The sequence below is a fragment of the Anolis carolinensis genome, chromosome 5 (genome assembly GCF_035594765.1).
Source record: "Anolis carolinensis isolate JA03-04 chromosome 5, rAnoCar3.1.pri, whole genome shotgun sequence".
NCBI classification, from domain to species: domain Eukaryota; kingdom Metazoa; phylum Chordata; class Lepidosauria; order Squamata; family Dactyloidae; genus Anolis; species Anolis carolinensis.
Window position 1 is genome coordinate 72006547 of NC_085845.1, and position 26814 is coordinate 72033360.

General features: G+C 38.6%; 1 protein-coding gene across 3 annotated transcripts in view; it reads right to left on the bottom strand.

The window, feature by feature from the left end:
• tusc3 (tumor suppressor candidate 3) overlaps positions 1 to 26814 on the bottom strand; it is a 193548-nt gene that overhangs the window by 89889 nt on the left and 76845 nt on the right. For all 3 annotated transcript variants that reach the window (XM_008111711.3, XM_003221566.4, XM_062981522.1), the window contains 2 exons: positions 2910 to 3027; positions 634 to 774 (listed from right to left, as the gene is read on the bottom strand). In XM_008111711.3, coding sequence (XP_008109918.2) covers positions 634 to 774; positions 2910 to 3027 — 259 coding nt within the window. The remainder of the gene's footprint in view (positions 1 to 633; positions 775 to 2909; positions 3028 to 26814) is intronic.

The following is a 26814-nucleotide window of genomic DNA, read 5'->3' on the forward strand; positions in this document are numbered from 1 at the left end:
TTCAGTCAGTTTGTATAAAAGAACTCCCTGGTGAGTTTTGTCCCATTTTTTTTCAGACATACAGATAAGTATGATTTCAGAAGTGAACTCAAGTTCCCCACCCATTCCTTCTCCAACTGTGTCTCACTCCTTAGAGCTGTTTTATTGGGATTCTCTCACTGTGATACACTGCTAGATTAATTCTGAAAGGATATCAATGTTTCCTTTAAAAGAAATAGTTTCATTCCATGTTTTTGTCTGTATATAGTTAAATAAGGTTTTTAAACGTATATTTACCACTTGCACATCTATAGCATTAAAAACCCCTTCAGACCTGCAGAGTTATTATTTGCAATAAACAATATTTCAAGTATGTGTTCACATTAATCAACTAATTGGTACACTATATTTCTCATGTTCTGCTAGATGACAGCCAGATTAATATTTTAGCTTTCGATGCAAGACTGAATGCTTTTTTTTTTCTTGGTTACTACAGAGCAATGGAGCAGCAAAGCTGGTATTTTTATTATTATTTTAATACTTTTTGAGGAGCACTCTTATGGGAGCAAGTCAGTGGGTAGTTCCAAGGGTCAATTGTCACAGAACATGGAGATAAGAGTGAATCAGTCTCTTTACTTTTGTCAAGTGACTTACATGAACATCAGTTCTGTCAGCTATCCACTTAGCTAACTGTTCTGCTGCGAATCCAATTCTCTGCAGGTCAAATGTGTCAGCTCTCTTGGGCTTACCTTTTGGAGGGAAATGCATGAACGTAGGAGCAGAGTTCATATTGAGCTACAAGAGACAATGAAGATGCCATCAAATATTAAATAAGCATATCTGTTTTTTGTCTTTCTCGGCCTTTTAGATAACAGTTAAAGTAGCTTTAGAACACAGCATGTTAGTCCCAATCTATTAGTTAACACTAAAAGCCACAGGACTTATAGAAAAGCTACTGATGTTATGTAGGTGAAAGACCCTGAATACTCAGAATGCTATATAAATACTAAATATGATCATTATTTTTCACTAATGAAAATAAGAAATTTCTTATTATACCTATGAGATTCTGATGCATGTGAATTAATATGTTTACATTGAAATTTGGTAGAAAGGAGGGGGTAAGGAGAGCAGTCTGCTACCAACAAAAGATAGAACAAGATTGCCTCTAATGCTCTATACATGCATGGCCACTTTCATTACCAAGGAGGTATGTTTGCTACACAACAAAATTATACTACATAAATACATTATTTAAATGTTGTAGTTTCAAATTCTGTACTATTATCAAGCTTGATGTTAAAAAATTGAATTTATTCCAAGTACAACATAATCTCTACCTTCAGTGGCAGCTCAGTATTTTATGAAGCAGCAAACTATGACATACAAGGAAATGCAATTATTTTTGGTCGAGGGAAATATTTCAGAAGGCAACAAGCGGCCTTGTGGAACCAGATCACAAGTTGTTTTGTGATCTGGGACAAGGTAAATGCAAAAACAAATTTATTTGTGTTTTAAGTCATTGGATCAAGAGATTTGCTTCTATGTAAACTAAATTGCTCAAGACCACGGCCCTTATCACAATTATAGAACTTGGATTGTACTTTAACTGCTGTGGATCCATCCTATGGACCCCTTGGATTTGCAGTTCTGGGAGTGGCATTTAGGATTCTCAGCCATCTTGTCTCCCATGAAACTACAAGCCTGAGAATTCTATACAAAAACAGCAATTATGACTAAAATGGATTCACAATAATACAATTCTATATCATGAAAGAGCTTCTCTCCTATGCTTCCAGGTAGAGGTGTGCAATTCGGTCAAAAGGCATGCTGTTTTGGGGTCCATTGTTTACCGGGAAGTTACTCGAATTGAGAGGGGTTTTGCCATTTTTATCCAGCAAAGATTCTGCCCATTGACTACGATGGGAAATTTTAAAGGTTCAATCCTCAGGCATTTTTAGGCCTAGCTGCATGAAACCTATCTCGGTGTTAGACCCCATTTACAACTGCAGGTCTGCCAAATTTCAAAACAATTCCCCAATCTACTAATTTTTTAGAATTATTTTAAATTTTAACCATAACATTTTCTAAAATAAGACAAACTGCAAGAGAGGGTTCTGGGAATTGTAGTTGCCCATTGTGTCCATTTTCAGCCAGAGCATGGACACCACTAGGGTTTTTATTAGCTGAGAAACAGAGAGAAAGGGAAACTTCAACTCACATCATGCTCCAAGAGGAAATTTTCAATGCCTGCCCTATGCAAGTGCTGCTGGGAAAGAGAGTTCCCAGGGCCCTCTTTGGAGGAGGAGGGAACTTTCCAAGAAAAAATGGAGGACACTGCTTCTGCCAGGGAATGCAGCAAATCCCTGCCTCAGGTATATTGCAGACTTAAGCTCTCTCAATACATTTTGCTGAACTTTTTGTCTCCCTCTTCCCCATTCTATTTTTGGATATTATACAAAATAACCCACCAAAAACTACAAATCACTTTCATTCAAACTGATTCAGGCCCAAGCCTACTTCCAGGAAAGGCAACTCACCTTCTTTTTGGAGACTGGGGTGGGGTCAGATAAAGAAGGGCTCATGAACCCCAACTTCTCTGCACCCACCTCTGCTCTCAAACATTGATCAATCTAAACTGGACTAAACACCAACATAAAAAAATAACTTTTCTGTATAGTACAATAGTGTTATATATCTTTCATCTTTAGTGCCACACCAGGAAATGAAGTATAATGCAGAAAAACCAAAACCAAAACCAAACCCAAACCCAAAAACAAAACTAGTCTATGCTGTGCTTATCCTTTAAAAAGTGTAAGAAAAGAACACAGATCATTTCTGATATGTTAAAGCAATGAAGTGCAGAAATATATCATTTTAAAAAGAGATTTAGACATAACAGTTTTATCATTTAGGAATCATGCTCTTACCTGCTGAAAAACGTCAGCACCTTCATCATAATCAACAATAGTGAAGAAAAGTTTGTTTGAAAATGCTGAAGAGTAGCGCCATGAGTTAGCCAAGACTTGATATTCCTCATTAGCCTGCCTGTAAAGTTAAAGGCAGGGAGGCATTTGTTTAGCTTATGAATAAGTACAGCTTTAATAACTGTATACATTAATCTCACATAAGAAACTATATCAATTATTAGGAACTTATATAAACAAATGTATGGAAATGAAACAGTCAAAAGTCTACAAGCATAATACAAGTTCTCTTATCAAGAAATCCAAAATACTCCAAAATCCAAAAATGTCCCCTTGGGTGATTCAATTGCTTTCTGATGGTTTGACATGCAATTTTTGTTTAATGTGCAAAATGATCAAAAACAGTGTGAATAAAATTACCTTCAGGCTATGTGTATAAGGTACATATGTGAAACGTAATTGAATTTCATGTTTAGATTTGTGCCCCATCTCAAAGACATCCCTTCCTGTTAGTAAGTTACACTTTTGCAGATGTGATTACTATATTATCTCTAGGTCCTCCAACACAATTCCATCATCTACTTCTTCCAGAAGTTGTACTGGATAACCTAGAGCTTCTTAGAAAAAAACACTTCTCATCCTGAATTATTCTAGTGGAAATTGATAATAGAGTCACGCTGGAGGAGCTAAAGCATAGAGGTGTTCTCTCAGATCAAAATCATCTGCATTTAAGATATTGTGGGATGCTTGTTTGACAATATAAATGAGCATTTATAGCACTCTGAAGTGCTCCACACACATTATCAAGGCAGGAGAAAGTCACAGCTTGCCAAAATCACTTTTTTAGATAACAACTCCCAGGATTCCAAATGCTGGGAACTGTAGTCAACATAACTTTGCCCTGTGGGCATTTTCCAGGTTCTGGCTTGAAAAAGGTAGCTCTTCCAGGCTAAGTGGTGGGTTTGCCATAAAGACACAAATGCAGAGAGTATTTCAAACTTGGCTGACCCAAGGAACTTGGAAGCATTTCTTATGAATTAAGAAAACAATGCCCCATGGAAACAATGCTGCATTGCCTTGTTGCATTATTTTCAGTGTTTTTTTTTTTAAAAGAGAAAAGAGTTGGCCATTTCCCGCTATGGGCATTCTGTTCAATATCAGGGAAAATTACTAGGACGCGCAAGGCAGGCAAGCCAACACCTGAAGTTGTGGCAGAATAGAAACTTCCAACTGTTTCATCTTTATGAAAAGCCTATTATCACACAAATGTTCAATCCATTGTTAATGGGTTCCAGAAGCATATTGGTATGCTTCTTGTAGAGGTTGTTCATCTTTCAGGCCCCACGTTGACAAACTTTCCTAAAATAAACATAGGTCACAATAAAACAAGACTTAACAAGTAGTACAAAAGGAGGAATAAATGCACTGTGTGAGAATTCCTAATGAAGAGCAGGATGTGGACATTAATATTTCATTTCAATGCTGCTGCTGTTGAGACAGGCTATTCAACCTCTCATCGGATGACTCTCCTATACTTAAGAAAGCATGTAGGGATATTATTTGCTTGAAAGTGACACTATATTAGGTTTGCTGACATAACATAGTAAACATACATGCAAAGTTATCTGTACATGTACTGAACTGCTCATAAGAAAGAAAACATACATTTTGGTGGTTTTACCTTTTCTTTTAAAGATGTTAAAGTACCTATCAAATAAGTTGTGTTTTGTCCATTCTAAACCTCCAAGACCTTTCCTTTGGAACAATATGCACATGTAGAATGTCATTTGTTATAATTTCTCTTCTCTTTGAGTACTGGTAGTAAAAAATGAGGTATCCAGGGGTGCCAATGGCCCAAACAGCTTAATGTCGACAAGTCAAAGAAAGCAGGAGTGAGAAAATCCTCCTCCGTGAAGAAAGAGAAAGAAAAAAAGGACATGCTGCTGTTTGACAATTTTAAAAGCTCAAGGAAAAGTGAATTCTGTCTTCAAGAAGAAGGAAAATAGGAAGGAAGTCAGGGAAAGCAAAACATAGTACAGTGGGCCCTTGGTATTCACTGGTAGTTGGTACCAAGACTCACCCCCCCCCCCCCCAACCCAACCCCCTGAAAACCAAAGTTCATGGATGTGCAAATTCCATTATATACAACATTGTATGAAATGGTCCCTTTTTCAAGCTGCAGATTGTTGAATCCTTGAATGCAAAATCTGTAGATACAGAGGGCCAATTGTAATAGGAAGTGTGTAGTTTTGTGTGTGTGTGTGTGTGTGTGTGTGTGTGTGAGAGAGAGAGAGAGAGAGAGAGAGAGAGAGAGAGAGAGAGAGAAAGAAACATGAGAATTGATTTTATTATCACAAATCTCTGAATATTTACTCAGACGTAGATATCATATTCTTGTATGTGAAAATGGCAACCCTTCACAAATATATAGATTATATTCTTCTATGAATACAGGTGTCCGCATGTTTTATTTTCTCTTGTCTCGGTCATCCACAGCTGCTTCTATGAGCCCACCCTACTCCCTTATATTTGCCTCCCTATGTGCACACACACACACAAACACAATCATGATATGTAAATCATAAGAAACAAAAATAAGGGAACTGTGTTATGGGATGACCACACAGAATTTACAAACATAAAATAAAGAGCTGACTTACTTACCAGTTTCAGGTAAGTAAGGTAGTGTCAAGTAATGGCTTCCTGAAAATCTTATATAACATGCATTCCCACACCTATTTACCTGGCAACAAACCTCACTGATTGTCAAGATTGGAGAATATGTGTCACCACCTTGTTTTGCACACTAGCTCGCAGGAATAAGAACAAAGTTCTGCTAAAATTTGGCAATCAGTTCTGATAGTCCTCAGTCATCAGCAGAAAGTAAGCTGTTAAAAAAGAATGATGCTCCCAAGATCTCTTTCTCAAGGCCCCTCCATGAAGTCACAAAGATATCAGATGAATTGCACACACACACACACACACCCCCCAAAACCACGGAGAGAGCAAGAATTTCTTGGATGTTTTCTCTTTTCAACAGCAACTTGAGAGGAGCCCAGGGCCAGAAAAGAAATGAAGTGTCATTTTTTTTTAAAAAGAAAGAACAATCTCCTATTTCCTCCTGAAGATCAATCCCACCCAACAAAACGACTAGAAAGTAAGTCTCTCTGGAAGATTTCCTACTATCAGGGAAGAGTTACACTGAAGAGATGCTTTGGATTTTGTTTTTTAAAAAGAATACCTGCTCCTCCAGAGAACTTCTCCTCAAGAGCTATACTGAAGAGTGGTTTTTAACAAAAGGAAAGCAAACTTGCTCTTGCCTAAGATATTCCAGTATTGGGGAAGGCAAGCTGTACTTCAGTTTTTTAAAAAAATTCCTCCAAGATACACAGAAGCATAGCATTAGAAAAGAGAGCAAGCGCCACCCAGTCCAACTCCCTATTATGGAGGAATACACAATAAAAGTACTTTTGATACCTAGCTATCCAGGCTCTGCCTAAAAACCTCCATTGAAAGAGACTCCATCACACTCCCAAGGTGATACATTCCACTGTTGAACTGCTCTTACCAAAACTTACTCAAGTTCTTAAGGTTTAGGTGGAATCTCTTTTCCTGTGGTTTGAACCCATTACTTCATGTCCTTTGGCTCTTCTACATGTGCATTAAAACCAGAGATCCTACAATATCTCAAACACATCACGTTGCATACAATCCGACAACAACAACAAAAAAAAACCAAAAACATCCCCAAGCATATTTCCCATCAGTCTTTTAACTTTTCCATTACAACTTCACTATATATGTCTCCACTACACACCCTTCATCTACCTATACATGTTTTATTTTCAATATTATTATTATTAATTTATAATTAGAATGAGGAAAATGTGAGCTTGTACATTTGGACTGATAAATTAATACAAAAACAAATTTTTTAAAAAACCCAGAGATGAAGTGGGTTTAGTAAAAATGCAGGAGGAATCAGGTTAAGAGTACGAAAACGAGTGTTTAAAAAGTGCCCGTTAAAGCCAATTCTTCTTGAGAAACCCACACCTTTCCATGACTGTGTAACCCAGCAGGCATGGAAAACAAGTGCTTTCCTTCCCTCCCTCATGTGCACTCCTCCAGAGCGTGTGCATTTCTGAAAAGCCCAAAACAGCTGATCAGCTGTCAGACCGAGATACAGGTGGCCCAGGGAAGCATGTGGAAAGCAAATACAACTCTCTCAAACTGTCTTTTACACTTTGTTATGTTAAACAGAGCTTGAATTAAAAATTGAGAAGTTTTTTTTAAATGTTCCATTATGCACTGGACCTCATATCTGAAGTGATTTTTTAAAACCCTTCCAAAGGATGTCCTCTGTCCACCCTCCATCTTGTTCTGATACAGAGGAAACTTGGGAGGATGTCAGGGGACCCAATGCCGGGACTAATAGGTCTGAGTGAGGACCTGCAGTGAGGTCCAAGGATTTTTACCCGCCTCTTTTAAACCCAGATGTTGGAGCTGTATGGAAGCGTCTCTAGTCTAGAGCAACAGAAAACACGCTTGCTCCAACGTCAATATAGCATTCATTCAAATATTTAAACATGGCTATCATGTCACCGCTTAACCTTCTTTCATCCAAGCTGAACACACCCAGCTCCCCAAGCTGCTCCTTATAGAGCTTGGCTTTCTATCAATTTCAAACTTTCTAAACCTTTGTAATATTTTTTATTTTAACTTGATTTTATTACAAGCTGTATATTGAGCTCTTCAGACAAAGGGTGGGATGAAATATTAAACAAATAAGATTGCTTCATCATATACTTTGTATTCAAAAAGTGCTGTAAAAACAAAATGACCCCCCTACCCCCAAGATTTGAATCCACTTGATGAATCAAAATAAAACCACATGGACAGCAAGGCAACCTTGTGGATATTTTTTAAAAATGAATACTTTTCATACTCAGAAGTTCCACCTTCCTGGATTATTGCAGTCACTTGGGAAAATATTCAATTGATTTATTTAACTTATTTTAGAGTAAGTTTATTCATGAATGAATTTAGATTTATTTTAATTGGCCCCTGGGCTTACCACAGTTGTTCACACAAGGCCTAAGTAGATACAATAGGTGATATGTCTATATCTGGTAGGTATAATCAATTGATGCCTTCATAATGGAGTATGCTTGAAGTCATATGGAGGTATTAATCCTGCATCCATTTTATTAGTGTTTGCTTTCAAATCTGTTGCTTGCTCCTGCCTCTCTTTTATAGATCCGACCCTGAAATAGTGTCCCTAATTTCATTTATACTTTGTAAAGAACATGTACTGTTCTTATAAACCAAGTACAGACAAAGTGTGTCCTAAATTGAATTACAGCCATTGATACCGGAGTGTTCTACAGCACAAATGGCAGCTAGTACTTGTTTGTCCTTGAAAAGTACATCCCATCACACAGAGCTGTCTGCGCTGCCTGGGTGTTTGGTATGGAGATGGTTGTGATCCAGAGGACTCAAATGTATTATACCTTTGTTTTATGCATTACATGACACATTGGTGACCAGAAAATATTCTTCACAGATGCTTTATTGCAGAAGCATAAGAGTTGAAGGCAATAAATGAAAGAAGTATATGTAAATGGCTAAAAGAAACTTCTAATGCTCTGCTCTGCATTATCTGCATTCATATGCAGGTGTAAGAGCTGCATACATACAGAATCTAACAGTGCTATAATATACTGTGCCCTGCAATATGAACAAGTGTGAGTGTGTGTGCCTTCAAGTTGCCTGTTGACTTATGGCAACCCCGCAAATGTCATAGGTCTTTCTGAGGCAACGAATATTCTGGCAAGGAAGGCAAGAGCAAACACCCACTGAACAAACTGTGCCAAGAACACCTTTTATAGGTTTGCCTTAGGGTCACCGTAAGTCAGAAATGACTCAAAGGCACACAACAACAATGCTGCACTTGGGAGAAACAGATGATGAGAAGCAACAGGGAATTAGAAGCATAGGTGAATAAAGAGTGATATTGAAATACATAGACAATGTGCCAGACACTTAGATATATGACTGTGATACCATAATATTTAGTTACATGAATATATTTAGCTATGAACAATATTCATTTGATCTGTTTAGATGTGGAGGCAAACAAATGCCTGGGTTTTGTATCAGCTTAATACAATTTATGGATTTTATTTTTAGCTTATAAATCTAGCCAAACATATTTCTAAACTGTTTTTAATAACCTCAGAAATCCCGAAAACACGGTTTCCTGTGTTTGAATTAAAGGTGAAAAACAGGGATTTTTGTTTAAGCACATGGCATCTAAAACCAACCTGGGACTTCCAAGTAGGTTTTATGGTTTTTTAAAACTTAGGGAGCTGCCATGGGTCAATTTTGCACTACGATGACTAGGAGTGAGGGTTTCACTCCAGTACTAGCTGGTTGGCATCAAAAGAGGACAGTGAGGTGCCATCCTTGAATCTTTCAAGTTGCCTATTGATGTATGGTCCATTTCTTAGATAATAAATACTCAGAGATTGTTTTGTTGGTTCCTTCCTCTAAAATATAGCCTACGGCACTGGTATTCCTTGGCAGTCTCCCATCTAAGTACTAACCACAGCTGGCCCTGCTTAACTTCTATGATCAGAAAAGATCTGGTGTCTTTTGGGTATTTAGGCCACAGCAACAAAAGTACTACATGCTGATTTGCTTTTTACTCTGATTTTCTTCATTTTAAACATTTGAAATGCTATAAAAATGTCATGGAGAGACCTTTATTTTTTCTTTTAAAAAAATCATAATATATTTGAACTACTTCTAACATATACTATCAAATTAATTCAGATGTAGGCATATTTCACACTGACACCTTATGCTTTAAAATGAAATAAGAACATTTATTTAAACAAACACTGTTATTTTGATTTAGGAAATAATCTTGGTTTCATATTTTTTTTTAATGATGTGGGTGTAGAGTTGTAGCTGTAAAGAAAAGCTGCATTATTGAAATAAGATGTGAAGGAGGCAAGGTTTATAATATGCTATCAACAAAACTAGCCACAAAGATGCTGACTTTCCCCTTTCAATATTTAGACTGAAAATCAATTTCATGTTGGGATTTCACTGCAGGCATACATCAGGTAACAAAGTAGACTTGTTCCTGGGCAGTACTTCTGTAACAGAAAATTTGGTACCAAAGGCAGGAACAACATTAAAAGAATTTCAGCAGGGAGAAATGCCAGGTCCTACGCTTACACAGAAAAAAATGAAATACACAGATATAGGATGGGTGATATCTGGCTTGGCGGTACATATACTAGGCATCTTAGTAGACTACAAGGTAAACATATTTCAGCTTGATGTGGCAGCTAAAAGGTAAATGAGATTCTAGAGTGCATCAATAGGAAAAGAGTACCAGATCAAAGAATTAATAATATAATTCTTATTTATTTATAATATTTATAATATTTATAATTTTATTATGACACAGCAAACAAGATAGATATGTTGGATTTCATATCACAAAATCACAAGTCGAACACTTCCCAAGTGTCTAGGACTGTGTGATGTATTTTCGGATGATGCGCGCAGATCCCAGCAGGGTGGCCTTTTGCAGCTGGCAGATCGTAATTTTGTCAATGTCTATTTATTTATTATTATTATTATTATTATTATTATTATTATTATTATCCCACTTTTCTCTCCATACGGAGACTCAAAGCTGCTTACTTCTAAGGCATTGCAATACAACTTAAAATATACAAAAATATAAGTATTAACTTATATATTAATAGTACCATTCTCTTTTCTTTTGGTCAGACCTCATCTAGAAAGCTGTGTCCAGTTCTGGACACCACCATTCCAGAAGGATATTTTCAAGTTGGAATATGTTCAGAGGAGGGTGACCAAAATGGCCAAAGGTCTGGAAGTCAAGACCTACAAGGAACAGCTTAGGGAGCTAGGTACGTTTAGTCTGAAGAAGACGACTGAGAAATGATAAATATTTGAAAGGATGTCATATTGAAGATGGAGTTTCTACAGCTCCAGAGACTAGATAATGGAGTAATGGATTTAAACTACAATAAAGGAAGAAGAAAGATTCCACCTACACATTAGGAATAACATCTTAATGGTAGGGCTTATTTGGCAGTGGAATGCACTGCTTTGAGAGTATGGTGGTGTCTCCTTCTCTGGAGGTACTCAACCAAAGGTAATCTACCGTGGGTGTTTTGATTGTGCGTTCCTGCACAGCAATGGGTGGGACTGGATGGCCCTTCTGCTCTCTTCCAGTTCTATGATTCTAGGGTACTTTCTCAAACAAAATGATGTCAGTGAGAATGAGAAGCAGTAAGAGCCCTTAGGCTAGCCTATGTTCTTCAAAGGAGTTACAAGAGAAGGCTACTGAATACAGGGGACATGGACTGTGTCTTCCATATCCCCTGTATTCAATAGCCCACTCCTACAATTACACAATAACATAGAAATCTGAAATACAAACACAAAAGCTCAGACTTGGTCAAGACTAATCTTCAGCCTTCAAACTCTGAATAGCAAGAAGATCAAAGATGAAATATCAGATACGCCTACAAAAGATAGTACAATGTTTCCACAACTAATGTGTATTTGATTGCAGAAGCAGAATAACTATGTTACAAACCAAAAGTAACTGGCTTGCAAATTATCTGTCTTCCAGAGATCTAAATTGTCCCTACAGATCTGAGGTTTTGGCCCCTTAAGAAGAAAATACATTCGGTTTAGTGGTGAGACACTTTCCAGTAAGCAAATCTGGAAGGCTGAGCCCATACTTCATCATATAATTTTGTTGTAGGTTTTTGTACCTTCCACATTGTTCTACAGTGTGACTACCTTTACACTGATGCTCACATCCTAATTGAGACACCATAATTCTTTCACTAGGTATGATTATCTGTGCTAGTTTAGAACTGTGAATTGATCTTGTTTACTTTCTCTTGCATGACATAAAATTTCTATTAACACTAGAAACACTTCCAGCTATGTATCTTGGGGGCAGAGACTGAAAAATGCTTTTTGAAGTGGTTGATTCACATGCTCTTTCTTCCTACTAAAGTTTACTTGGAAATACATCCACTGTGTTCAGTGAAACCTACCTACCAGCAAAACACATAAAGGCACCGCAGTCAAGGAGTAAGCCCTGCGGAACATATTGGGATTTGCTCCCAAGTAAATTTGTGAAAGATCAAGCCAAATGTCACTGTGCCAATTTGGCCAACTAGAAAGGATTTTTAGCTTTAGATTTTTAGATTTTTTGCCTTTGAGGGAAGAAGAAAAAGAAAACTGTTTCTTTGAAGTTACTTCAGGTTGGGAATTAATTTTTTCTAGTTCTCTGAACCCACAACAATCATTAGGATAGGATTGCCTTTAAGGATGAGATTATTTTTTTTAAAGTAGGATGGACAAATGTTTGTAAATTGTGTTACTTCTAAAACAGAACACTGAACCAAATATGTTTGTGGTACAGCTCTTCTTTTGTTTTAAACTGTGGACATCTTTCTCAATGTTGAAGGAAATTCTCCCCTTTGACATGCATTGTTGTAGTTGTTGTTGTGTGCCTTTAAAACCTCTCTGAACTACAGCAGCCTGAAAGCAGCCAACCTTATTATGGGATTTTCTCAGAGGAAGTTTTCCATCTGTACACCATGCCCAAGGGTTTGGGGGTGATTGCCCCGGGAATCTGGGAGTTGTAGTTCACCATTATCCAGATAGCACTGAACCAGTCGGTGGCGGACCTGAGCCAAACTTAAGTGATATTATCTAACATCCCAAAACAAATACTGCCTTCTTCTAATAACCCGGGCACTGCCGGGTCCCCAAACTAGTTATATATAAAAACTAGCTGTGCCCGGCCACGCGTTGCTGTGGCTCAGTCTGGTGGTGTTGTTCAGTCTACATTAGGTTGTATTTATGCTGTGACCTCCACCCTTCTTTATACTCACATTAGTAGTAGTATTTGAAGTCTGTTACCTTCTTCAATTTTTGTGTTGATTGATAATTGCTTGAGATCCCTGTTGTCTTTGGTTTGTTGTTAGTTGTAATGTCTGATTCTGCTGAGTGCGGTTTATATTTTTATTGTGGTACAATAGTGTTTTTTTTTTGCCTGTGTAGGTGTTTATTATTGTTGTTGTTGTTGTGGTCATGAAGGTTGGATAAGTTAGATGCTACTGTATTGTTTTTTGGAGGCCCAGTGTAGCACTGACTGGCCTCTCAGCCTCAGTGCCTGGCTGTTTCTTGCCTGTGATGGTGTTGATTCTTATTGTTGTTGTTGTTGTCATTGTTATTATTGTAATTGTTTTTTTTGGAGGCCAAGTGTGAATGTAGGGATTGGGGAGGTGGATGAGTTGTGTTGTCAAATTTTGTATTTGTTATAGTCACAATGCGTTGTTGTGAGTTTTGTGGGTCCAGATTGTGGTTTTGTGGTGTGGTTGTGTTGTTACAACTGAGAGGCAAGGCTTTTGTGTTGTGTTGCCAAGTTTTGTATTTCTGGGGCGTTTAGTTGTGTGCCAAGTTTTGTATTTCTGGGGCGTTTAGTTGTGTTGTTATAGTCATGATGCGTTGTTGTGAGTTTTGTGGGTCCGGATTGTGGTTTTGTGTTGTGGTTGTGTTCTTACAACTGGGAGGCAAGGCTTTTGCGTTGTCAAATTTTGTATTTCTGGGGCGTTTAGTTGTGTTATAGTCACGATGTGTTGTTGTGAGTTTTGTGGGTCCGGATTGTGGTTTTGTGGTGTAGTTGTGTTGTTACAACCAGGAGAAAAGGCTTTTGTGTTGTGTAGTCAAGTTTTGTATTTCTGGGGCATTTAGTTGTGTGCCAAGTTTCGTATTTCTGGGGCGTTTAGTTGTGTTGTTATAGTCACGATGCATTGTTGTGAGTTTTGTGGGTCTGGATTGTGGTTTTGTGGTGTGGTTGTGTTGTTACAACCGGGAGGCAAGGCTTTTGCGTTGTGTTGTCAAGTTTTATATTTGTGGGGCGTTTAGTTGTGTGCCAAGTTTCGTATTTCTGGGGCGTTTAGTTGTGTTGTTATTGTCACGATGCATTGTTGTGAGTTTTATGGGTCTGGATTGTGGTTTTGTGGTGTGGTTGTGTTGTTACAACCTGGAGGGAAGGCTTTTGCATTGTGTTGCGAAGTTTTGTATTTCTGGGGTGTTTAGTTGTGTTGTTATAGTCACGATGCGTTGTTGTGAGTTTTGTGGGTCCTGTGTGGTTTTGTGGTGTGGTTGTGTTGTTATAACTGGGAGGCAAGGCTTTTGCATTGTGTTGCCAAATTTTGTATTTCTGGGGCGTTTAGTTGTGTTGTTATCGCATGATGCGTTGTTGTGAGTTTTGTGGGTCTGGATTGTGGTTTTGTGGTGTGATTGTGTTGTTGTAACCTGGAGGCAAGCCTTTTGCATTGTGTTGCCAAGTTTCGTATTTCTGGGATGTTTAGTTTTGTTGTTATAGTCACTGCGCCCGCAACTTTATCCTTTTATATATATAGATGTACTCTTGAGCCATAAAGACACACACACAAATCTTAAGCTTTACCCTAAAATCCTTCCATGTTTCCAGTTACCACTAAGAAAGCACACAATAACATCCCAATTCTTAGGCAGATGAGACCGATGCTCTTTCCAAATTCTGATACACATGTTTCAGACTATGTAGTGTTTCAGCTGTTGCGAGTGGTGGGGAGAAGAGAAAAACCATCTAAAATCATTTGTACCTTTTCCCAAGTTATATCAAGCTATTGTTTCCTACAAACTCCAATTGGCCAGATCCATTTTACTCCTGCTGCAGAACAATTGTGCACTTTGACCTAGAAAAACAGTAGGCATTCAAGCAAGATGAATGCAATGATCAGTAACCCAAGGGTAAGAGATACTGTAAGTAAATGAAATTTGGAAGGCCATTTTGGTACAAAAGTGAATTTCTGCTTCAACACACAGCACAATCTTCCTGTAGGACGAAAAAACAGGTTTCCATACTATAATCATTTTTTTAAAAAACCTAACTCACTGGAACTGAAAAGCAAAACATTTGCTTTTTGCTGTCAATGGGTGCACTGAGAATTATGCCCTTGGTTGTTGTATGTCTTTTGGGCTGTGTGGCCATGTTCCAGAAGCATTCTCTCCTGACGTTTCACCCACATCTATGGCAGGCATCCTCAGAGGTTGTGAGGTATGGATAAACTAAGTAAGGGAAGGAAAGAATATATATATCTGTGTAGAGTCCGGGGTGTGGCAAGAGTCCTTTGTCACTGGGAGCCAGCATTAATGTTTCAGTTAATCACCCTAATTAGCATTGGAGATGTTTTTGTCTCTTGCCTGGGGGCATCCTTTGTCAGTCAAGCCCTCAGAGTTTTGGTTCCCATCTACTGTTTTGATTTTGGAGTTTTGTAATACTGGTAGCCAGATTTTGTTCATTTTCATGGTTTCTTCCTTTCTGTTGAAATTGTCCACATGCTTGTGGATTTCAATGGCTTCTCTGTGTAGTCTGACATGATAGTTGTTGGAATGGTCCAGCATTTTTGTGTTCTCAAATAATATTCTGTGTCCAGGCTGGTTCATCAAATGCTCTGCTATGGCTGATTTCTCTGGTTGAATTAGTCTGCAGTGCCTTTCATGTTCTTTGACTCTTGTTTGGGCGCTGCGTTTGGTGGTCCCTATGTAGACTTGTCCACAGCTGCATGGTATCCAGTAGACTCCTGCAGAGGAGAGAGGATCCCTCTTGTCCTTTGCTGACCGTAGCATTTGTTGGATTTTCTTTGTGGGTCTGTAGATAGTTTGCAGGTTGTGCTTATTCATCAGTTTGCCTATGCGGTCAGTGGTTCCCTTGATGTATGGTAAGAACACCTTTCCTCTGGGTGGATCTTTGTCTTGACTCTCATGGCTTGTTCTTGGCCTTGCAGCTCTTCTGATGTCTGTGGTGGAGTATCCATTGGCCTGTAGAGCCCAGTTTAGGTGGTTTAGTTCACCTTGAAGGAGGTGAGGTTCGCAGATTCTTTGTGCACGGTCTGTCAGGGCTTTGATTGTGCTCCTTTTTTTGACTTGGGTGATGGTTGGAGTTTTTATGAAGGTATCTATCTGTGTGTGTAGGTTTTCTGTAAACTGTGTGGCCCAATTGTTGATTGGGTTTGCGGATGACCAGAACATCTAGAAATGGCAGTTTTCCTTCCTTTTCTTTTTCCATGGTGAATTGGATGTTTGGGTGGATGCTGTTAAGATGGTCCAGGAACTTGCTAAGTTCTTCCTCTCCATGGCTCCAAATTGTGAAGGTGTCATCTACGTATCTGAACCAAACAGTTGGCTTTTTTGGTGCTGTTTCTAGGGCTTTTTTTTCAAAGTATTCTATATAGAAATTTGCTACTACTGGGCTGAGAGGGCTCCCCATGGCCACTCCATCCTTCTGTTCATAGAATCCAGTGTCCCACTGAAAGTAGCTAGTGGTGAGGCAATGGTGAAACAGGGCTGTGATGTCTTCTGGGAAGTTTTGTTTGATTAGTGTGAGGGTGTCAGCTACTGGGACTTTGGTAAAAAGATCCACCCAAAGGAAAGGTGTTCTTACCATACATCAAGGGAACCACTGACTGCATAGGCAAACTGATGAATAAGCACAACCTACAAACTATCTACAGACCCACAAAGAAAATCCAACAAATGCTACGGTCAGCGAAGGACAAGAGGGATCCTCTCTCCTCTGCAGGAGTCTACCGGATACCATGCAGCTGTGGACAAGTCTACATAGGGACCACCAAACGCAGCGCCCAAACAAGAGTCAAAGAACATGAAAGGCACTGCAGACTAATTCAACCAGAGAAATCAGCCATAGCAGAGCATTTGATGAACCAGCCTGGACACAGAATATTATTTGAGAACACAAAAATGCTGGACCATTCCAACAACTATCATGTCAGACTACACAGAGAAGCCATTGAAATCCACAAGCATGTGGACAATTTCAACAGAAAGGAAGAAACCATGAAAATGAACAAAATCTGGCTACCAGTATTACAAAACTCCAAAATCAAAACAGTAGATGGGAACTAAAACTCTGAGGGCTTGACTGACAAAGGATGCCCCCAGGCAAGAGACAAAAACATCTCCAATGCTAATTAGGGTGATTAACTGAAACATTAATGCTGGCTCCCAGTGACAAAGGACTCTTGCCACACCCCGGACTCTACACAGATATATATATTCTTTCCTTCCCTTACTTAGTTTATCCATACCTCACAACCTCTGAGGATGCCTGCCATAGATGTGGGCGAAATGTCAGGAGAGAATGCTTCTGGAACATGGCCACACAGCCCGAAAGACATACAACAACCCTGTGATCCCGGCCATGAAAGCCTTCGACAACACAATTATGCCCTTTATTCCAAATCCCACCTAGGAGTGAGGCTGGAAAGGGAAAACACAAATTTGTACACTGAATTTTGTCTAACTTCCTAACGAATTGGCGTAGCATCTTCATAAGCAACCTGCAGAGGGCAGACAAGCAGCACCAAATGCATCCTGCCAAGGCTTAAGTAATAACTATAGGGCAAGGCGTGCTAAACCAGCTAGAACAGAAATTCTGAGGATTTAATACAAGAAGAGAACGATATCATCACTTCGCTCCCATTTGATCATTTCCTTTAGTCTGGCTTATTGGAAAATAGTTATATAAAACCATAAAGACGCTTGGGCAATATATCTTAGTTTGTTTAATTAATGCATTCTCTCACTACAATTTGAAGTCACCCACTAATTAGCAAGTGTTCTACCTTTTCTGGAAATGCAAGCTCATTAACTTATGTTTGTTTACATTTCCAACAGTGAATAGTAGATCAGAAACAATGTATTAAAAACTGGAGTTGGGGGGGGGGGGGGAAGCCTACCTAAGCTAGCTCATGAGGGCAGAAATAGCCACAGTTTGCTATTTAAATTAACCCCAAATAAGTGTGCCAAATTTTTACAGTTTTACGACTTCAAACACACAATTTTCGGGAGCAACGGGCCCTTAGTATCTGCTGGAGTTTGATTCTCAAGCTCTATGAACACTCACATCCTATTATATACGATAATAAAATGGTGTCCCATGTAAAATGGCAAAGCAAGATTGGCTTTTGGGATTTTAAAAAAACATTCAAACCATGGATGGTTGAATCCATGGATACTGGATCCATGAATATGTATCATTATTGGCTAGAATAAAGTTTAAAGTGAGTCAGAATGATGATACACATTCAACCTGTGTGCTAAGTCAAAACCTAATTCAGAAGGAATGTTTGGATAGCTAAAGGGGAAAAAGATACACATTTTTTTTTCAAAGAAATGACTGCTCCACATCTCATATTGATGGAAAAAAGAGGTCACATTATTCATTTCTAGGTCCTCTTTATTCTTTACTCAGTTTTCTCACACTCAGCTCATACAAGTTTTATGTCTCCTTTGGGGGCTGGATAGTCACTGAGACAAACAAAAGGGAAACATTTCACAAATAGGGAGGAAAAGTCAGAATCTGTGAATCATTATGGATAAGTTAGACCTGTAATGTAATGTTGTTGTATGAAGAGCTTGAGTTCAGGGTTCTAGGCAGCCATATAATAATAAAAATAATAAAACTTTATTTATACCCCGCCACCATCTCCCCGCGGGGACTCGGGGCAGTTACATGGGGCAGCAGCCCAAACAACATAAGGACAAAATATAAGCAACATAATACAAATCACAATGTAAAAAGATAGAACAGTAATACAATATATCAATTAAAACAACAATACAGGATAAAAATTGCATTTAAAACACATAAATGGTAAGACCGTAATAAATATAGGATAGATTATTAAAAACCCTCAGGGGCTGATAGGATCATATTCTGATGGGGAAGTTAGGAATATTAATGAATTTCCTCATCCTCAACACATTTAGACAACACACTAGAAATCCTTCATTCTATGTTGGGCTTCACTGTGAGCAACAATAAAAATATCATGTTTTCTTTGTTGTTTATTCATTCAGTTGCTTTCGACTCTTCGTTACCTCCTGGACCAGCCCACTCCAGAACTCCCTGTCGGCAGTCACCACCCTCAGCTCCTTTAAGGTCAAGCCAGTCACTTCAAGGATACCATCCATCCATCTTGCCCTTGGTCAGCCCCTCTTCCTTTTTCCTTCCATTTTCCCCAGCATCATTCTCTTCTCCAAGCTTTCCTATCTTATTATGTGGCCAAAGTATTTCATCTTTGCCCCTAATATCCTTTACTCCAGTGAGCAGTTGGGCATTATTTCCTGGAGTATGGACTGGTTGGATCTTCTTGAGTCCAAGGCACTCTCAGAATTTTCTTCCAACACCACAGTTCAAATGTGTCTATCTTCCTTCGCTCAGTCTTCCTTATGGTCCAGCTCTCATCCTAGGTTACTATGGGGAATACCATTGCTTTAACTATGCGGACCTTTGTTGCCAGTGTGATGTCTCTACTCTTCACTATTTTACCAAGGTTGGTCATTGTTCTCCTTCCAAGAAGTAAACATCTTTCTATTTCCTGGGTGCAGTCTGCCTCTGCAGTAATCTTTGTGTCTATAAATATAAAGTCTGTCACTGTGTTTTTCAAATCCACCCCCCCCCCTTTTTTTTTTTTTGCAAGAAAGTGTTACATCTGGTCAGGATGCTGGAATGGGGAGCATATCTATCTGATTTTTATTTTTACTTTTTTCAAGATGCCTCTAATATGCATACAAATAATTAAAATGAAATAATTTCACCCAATAAGCACTAATTTATTTAATGCAGAAATGAATAAAGCAAAGAATGACATCTCTTTTTTCAGTGCTATATTATTTCTCCTGTTTATTTTTCTCCATTCCACAGACATCCTTCTGTGGCCACACATTGTGCTGTTTTTTTCCCCTCTCCCTTCTGCATAGTTTCCTTCCTGCAAACTGTAGCTTCTTGAAGCTTGCTGAGACTACTGTCATGTGTACACACTAAGTTGCTTTGCATGCACAGCAATTCACAATTAGAAAATGGGTTTTCTATTATTGTAAGAGTGACAGTGTCACAATTGAACTGGGGGAGGTACGCCAAGAGAAAGACTTGATTTTAAATACCTGTTGAGTGTTGATGCTCACCTGGATGGTTTAACAAGTTTCGGATTAACCTACTTTACAGCTTGGTATAAAAAATGAAGTTCCTCCAGATTCCCCAACAGAAGTATGACTGGATATCCTTCCTAGCTGCACTGGGAGTATCTGCAATCTTTCAATGTGAACTAAGTGTGGACCTGTGGCTCCATGAAGTTCATCAAATGTGATCATGCTGTATTTAGACTATCACATTTCTCAGAATACCTTTTATCTTCCCTCAAAATGCTGAGTTATGTTTTTGGGTGATTAGGAATGGAATATATTTGAACAAAAGTTAAAAAACCATATTTCTCAGGTGTCCCTGCTGAGATTTCTAAACTGATGGGAATCTTTGTGTTTCAGGACTTGTTCTGTGCAAAGTTCACACCTTGGGGATTTTTATGGACACAAATATTACTTTGTGTGTGTTTTTTTCCTGTGAAAACTGCTAAACTGATTTGATAGTTTCTTGAAGAATAAAATTACCCAAAAATCCCATATAAAGGCCAAGTGCTTTTGAACGAGCTGCATGTCTGTCCCACAGTATTTAACATCATGAAAGGTTATCTTTGAAAAAACAGAAGCAGACTTCCAACTGCTTATGTCTTATCTTTTTGGGAGGGAGGCAGTCTTTGAGATCTTGAAGGGTGTCAGGGATACAAAATTGACTCCTGTGCCCATTGTAGTTGTTCACTCCCAAGGAATGAGGTCCACAACGTCTAATGCAGAAGTTGAAGTAATTCGGTCTTGTAATTAGCCTCTCAATAATAGTGTGTGTGTGTATACACAAAAAATTACAGGCAGCTAGACAAAGGAACATTATTGAGGATAGTACGCACACAATACTCACATTTATAAGTAAAATTGGGTCATCGTGCAGGCAGGCTAATGAGTAATTTTAGGGTGTCAATAAATTTTCTGTCCTTACTGGCAAGCCTCAAGTAACTACATTATATCTGAGCATTAAAACTAGAAAGAGTGGGTTGTTGTGAGTCTTCTGGGCTGTATGGTCATGTTTCAGAAGCATTCTTTCCTGACGTTTCGGCCACATTTATGGCAGGCATCATCAGAGGTTGTGAGGTATATTAGAAAATACTAAGCAAGAGAGGTTTAAATATCTGTGGAAGATCCAGGGTGGAAGAAAGAACTCTTGTCTGTTGGAGACCAGTATGAATGTTGGAGGCCAGTGTGAATGGCGAAACGTCAGGAGAGAATGCATCTGAACATGGCCATACAGCCTGGAAAACTTACAACCCAGTGATTCTGCCCATGAAAGCCTTTGATAATACCATAGTAAGAGTGTTTCATCTAATCACATAATTCCTGGAAAGAGGTCTTTTTGTAAGAGTGGGCTTGTCGTAGTCCTGGTAGCAAAAGGTGCTTTAGGTCCATAAGCACATTTGCAGTGGTAGTCACACCACCTTGGGGGGGAAAGGCCTCAAACTGCATTCTCCGCATCCTTGCTGTCCTATTCATCACCCCTGTGAGATAAATATATTCCTTTATATTGAAAAACAATAGTACTTTCTATAAAAATAAGGAGTAAGTTCCTGAAACACTAACTAGTTTATTTCAATATGTGTTTCCATAGACTATTGTTCACTGTTTCAGATGCAGTGGGCTATAGAACGTTTCTGCAGAGATATATTATATATAAGAGGCTTATATTGGATCAGACCAATGTGTCTTTCTCTCTGAAAATCTGTTGTATGCCACCTGAAAAACAGTTTGAGTAAAAGGAAAATTATAAAACTTTGATGCCACATATCTAAATGTATTATAGCAAAACACATTCTAGATTTAATCTAGAATGTGTTTCTATTGTTATATACACCAGGACTTCTTAAACTTTTTCCAGTCATGACCCCTTTCTGCCCAAGACATTTTTAGGTATATAAAATAGATATTAAAATCAAGCATTTACTGGTAATAAATCAGAATGTGCAAGGCTTGCGGCACAGGCAAATTCTCCTCTTTGTGGAATATAGCTGAAGCAATTTCTGCAGAGTCCACTGTAAACACTGCACATTGTTGCTTTGTGTAAATAGGTTGCATTCCAAAAATATTTTACGTTTGTCATTTTTTTGTGATTCCCCCAACACTGAGCTACCCCATTTGGTATTGGGATGCACAGTTTAAGAAGCAGTGATATTAATCACAAGAAAAAAATATTTTGAAAAGAAACTTCACCTATTTCTTAAATTATACACACCCACCTGTGCACCACCTTCCGCAATAGAAAAATACTAATCTGACAGAGTATTCTATACACTCAGCCAATATAAACCTAATTCTACTGACTTAGTCACCCCAGTTTTCTAGGTTTGAACTGCTAGTCCTTGTTTTTCTTCCCATATATTTCTATCCGAGTTAATACAGCTGTATTACCTCAGTAGCAATTGTGAGGACAACAACAACATCCTCCTCAAGTTGGATTCATGGTTATGAGACCTCCATTCCCTGGAATAAAAAGATCCTAATTCTTTAGAGCTTCCAAACTCCATCCTGTGTTGATAACACACAGGTGAAAAAGGAAGCTTTCTCCTTAATTTATTACTGTTTAATTGCATTAAATTGTTTTAAACAGTGATGTGATAGTATTCGATCTGCTGTGATAAACAAATCAGAACAAAAAGAGCCATTTCTGGGAAAGTCTGACACCATTTCAACTGCCATGGCTTAATGCTAATGAAGCCTGGGGTTTGTAGCTTGGTGAGGCACCAACATTCTTTGGTAGGGAATGCTAAAGAACTTTATAAAGTACAGCTGCCAAGATTCCATAGCATTGAGTCATGGCAATTAATGTGGTGTCAAACTTCATTAATACTATGTTGTAGAGGCACTCAAAGAGGCTGTGTTTTGAAGTAGTTGCTAATATTCTTCTGAATATTATGTGAAAAAGAAAACTTGTAAATGGAATATAAGGTGGGCTTTAAAAATATCTCGTCATCTCACTTCACAAAATGTACACCATATTTCTGCTGCAGAAATAAACCATGAGATTTTTTTTTCTACTCCACGCTCATATTGCTTTCCTAATATTGACCAATCTGCTAGGCAATGAACTGAGCTCTTATGACAAAATCAGCTCACCACTTCAGAAAACCCTTGTTTGGCTCATCCATGGAAAATGGCAAAAACAGTGACCATTAAAAGCATATCACTCATAATAGCAGAAATGTGAAGAACAAAATAGTTGGCAAAGACGGTCTAATTCCTCATATTGGAATAGTGATTAAGAATGGACAGCAGAGCTGACAGGAGGCACAGCAGGTATCAGGTAGTACAAGCTATTTTTTTTTATCTTGTATCTGGGCATGGGTCTTGTGAAAAGGCTATTCAATAAAGTGGATCTCATCCAGTTACCAACATTCACTCCAGCTCCTCTTGACTTGCACAGCATGAAAGATACTAATTTTATGAAGGTGAAAACAAAACTCCTGCATAACAGGAAGCAAATGTTTGTTGACCTGATCTAAATAAAGAGAGAATTAAAATGTACGCCAAGGCCAAGGGAACCTCAGGCCTCCACATTATAAAATAAAATAAACCTCCTGATTCACCATTGGCGCAACTAAGGCTGATGTAGATAAGAGTCCAAAAGCTGCAAAAACTTCCAAAGCCTTCCCCAAATGTATAGGACACTCTTGTTCATTGTAGTGAATGCCTTGCTGTGCAATATACAGTAGAGTCTCACTTATCCAACATAAACGGGCCGGCAGAATGTTGGATAAGTGAATATGTTGGATAATAAGGAGGCACTAAGGAAAAGCCTATTAAACATCAAATTAGGTTATGATTTTACAAATTAAGCACCAAAACATCATGTTATGCAACAAATTTGACAGAAAAAGTAGTTCAATACGCAGTAATGCTATGTAGTAATTGCTGTATTTACAAATTTAGCACCAAAATATCACGATGTATTGAAAACATTGACTACAAAAATGCGTTGGATAATCCAGAACGTTGGATAAGCGAGTGTTGGATAAGTGAAACTCTACTGTACAGAATTTCAGATAACCAACATCCTAATCTGCAGCTTCTGCAATCCAGAGCAAAAAAATTAAAGATTTGGAACAAAATTATTGTGCTCAATAGTTGATGTTACTGGGTTCCTTATTCCCCCATTATCTGAAAGCATCCCTAGTCACCCCAAATGTCAAAGGAAACATTCTAGTTTTTACTGTTAGTACTTATTGAGTAAACCTACTAAATCAATGAAATTTACATAAGTATTGACCTACCCATTTTCCACTGATTCACTGGGTTTGTTCTAGTTGGAATCAGCAATAAACCTTAGGTCCTTATTGTACAATAAGATGGGACATTCTGCTAAATAGAATGATGGAAATTCTTTCACTTGGCACATTAAGGACATCAAACAAGCTTAAGGTGACACATGCTGACTTTATAGAAGAACTGTAACCTTCTCCATCACTCTAAAGTAACATTTACTTGTACTATAATAAATATTTAGACCTTAAGCAGCTAGTGAAATTCTGAAAATATTGATTAATGTTCAGCCTCGATTCAATGGGCAAGGCTTCAAGTACATGTTGTCCTAATCAATAACAGTATCAATCTCTTACTGTAGTGTAGGACAGCCTGCCTACTGAAGCTGCTCTTACTTACTGAAGCCATTCCTTCTTGTGCAGAAGAATTCTCCATTACATTGCTCATGTTTTCAGCTGGAAGAATATTAAGCTCCATTGTTATCCTCAACCACTTGAATTGAGATAAGGACATTCCTCTACACATCCTATATCCAATCATGCAGTTGGGACCCAAATGCACATGAAGTGGAATAGTTATGGTTTTTGGTCAGTGACCAGAGAAAGAGAAAACAACCCAATGTACTTCCTCCAAACACCCAAGGAAATCCAGGCCTTCCTTTTCAAAGAAAATGTTGCCATGGATTTCTCAGACAAACCTGATGATGTCAACAGAGGGGAACAGCTTGGGCTTAGGGCCCTATGTACTATACCATTTAGTCTGTTGGATTGGTCCAAAGTGGGCAATCAGCCCTTGGACTACACCAGTATAGCAGTACTTCCTGCTACAGCAGGAAGGAGAGCAGGAAGGACAGAATAAAGTCTACCATTTCCTTCTCCCAACTCTTATTTTTTTCCTCAGGGGCAGTTAAGAGCCAACTGCAAGACCACATGAGATTATTACAAGTTGATTCCAATTCAGGGCCACCCTGATAGAGGTTTTTCTTGGCAAGATTTATTCATGGAAGGTTCATCACTGTGTTGTTCTGAGGTTGAGAGACTCTCAATTGCCAAAGGTCACTAATAACAACAACAACAACAACAACTTTATTTTTATACCCCGCACCCATCTCCCCGAAGGGTCTTGGGGCGGCTTACATGGGGCCAAGCTCAAAAAATTTATAGACAGTGTAAAAGACACAACAATATACAAACACTCAATTAAAACATGTTAAAATCACAATTACAATAAAACATAGTAGGATAAAAACCAGAAGAAGCGCATAAATAAACTGGGCCAGTGGAAAGTGCATATAATGAGGAAAGTAAGATGGAGGAGAGGTAAATGGCTCAGGACTATTATCATAAAAAGGGGCTTGGGATGAGGTAACATAAAAACTATTTCCAGCTGAAGGAACGGAATAAAGTGCAACAGAGATACTAGTAGTCAATAGGACAAACCACTCAGAGGTTTTCCATGCTTGAGTGACAATTTAAACCTCCATCTCCCAGACTCCTAGTCCAGCAAACCATAAACCATACTGGCTCTCAAAGCCAGAGATGCAGAAACATATTTTCGGCAGTTTCAGCAGTGGCCTGAGAAGCATTTGTACAATTAAAACTTGTTCACCAGTTGCACCCATACCTTGAGAAGTCAGACTTGGCCACAGTAGTCCACACTCTTGTTACATCCCAAATAGATTTCTGCAACATGCTGTATGGGGATTGCCTTTGAAGATGGTTCAGAAGCTTCACGTAATCCAATGGGTGACAGCTAGATTTTTCACTGGAGTCATGTACAGGGAGCATGCAGCTCCCCTTTACGTCAGTTCCATTGGCTGACAGTCTGCTACCGAGCACAATTCAAAGTGCTGGCTTTAGCCTATAAGACCCTAAATGGTTCCAGCCCAGTTTACCTATCCAAACGTATCTTCCTCTATGAACCATCTTGGAGATTAAGATCATCTGGGGAGGCCCTGCTCTCTGTCTTGCCTCCTTCACAAGTGTGGTTGGTGGGGACAAGAGACAGGGCATTCTCAGTCATGACCCCTCAGTTGTGGAAGTCCCTCCCCAGTGACCTCAGATCAGTCCCCTCCTTCCTGATCTTTAGGAAAAAACTGAAAGCATGGATGTGGGACCAAGTTTTTGGTTAATCTATCAGTGCAATATGTGAATGTGGAATGGTGCAATCATAACTGGAATGGCCTGGACTACGATATTGGATTATGTGATTTTAATAATTTTAATATTGAAATGTTTTTAGCGGTTGTTATAATGTATATGTTTATTTGCTGGATATCTGTTGTATGGCATCAAATTGCGCTGCTGAGTCCCCTTCGGGTTGAGAAGGGCAAGTATAAATATGACAAATAAATAAATAAATGCAGCTTTTATGGATGACCATATTGATGTCTTTTTAACTGGAATCATTTATTTTCTCATAATGGTGGAGAGCACATTAAAGCTGTATTCCTATGCATTCATATCTAAGAGTTATTTCCATAGGACTGCACTGTGAAGAGCATTTCTCCCTCCCTGTTGATACCAAAACAAGAGAACCTGACAGATTTTCTTTTTAGTACTTTCCT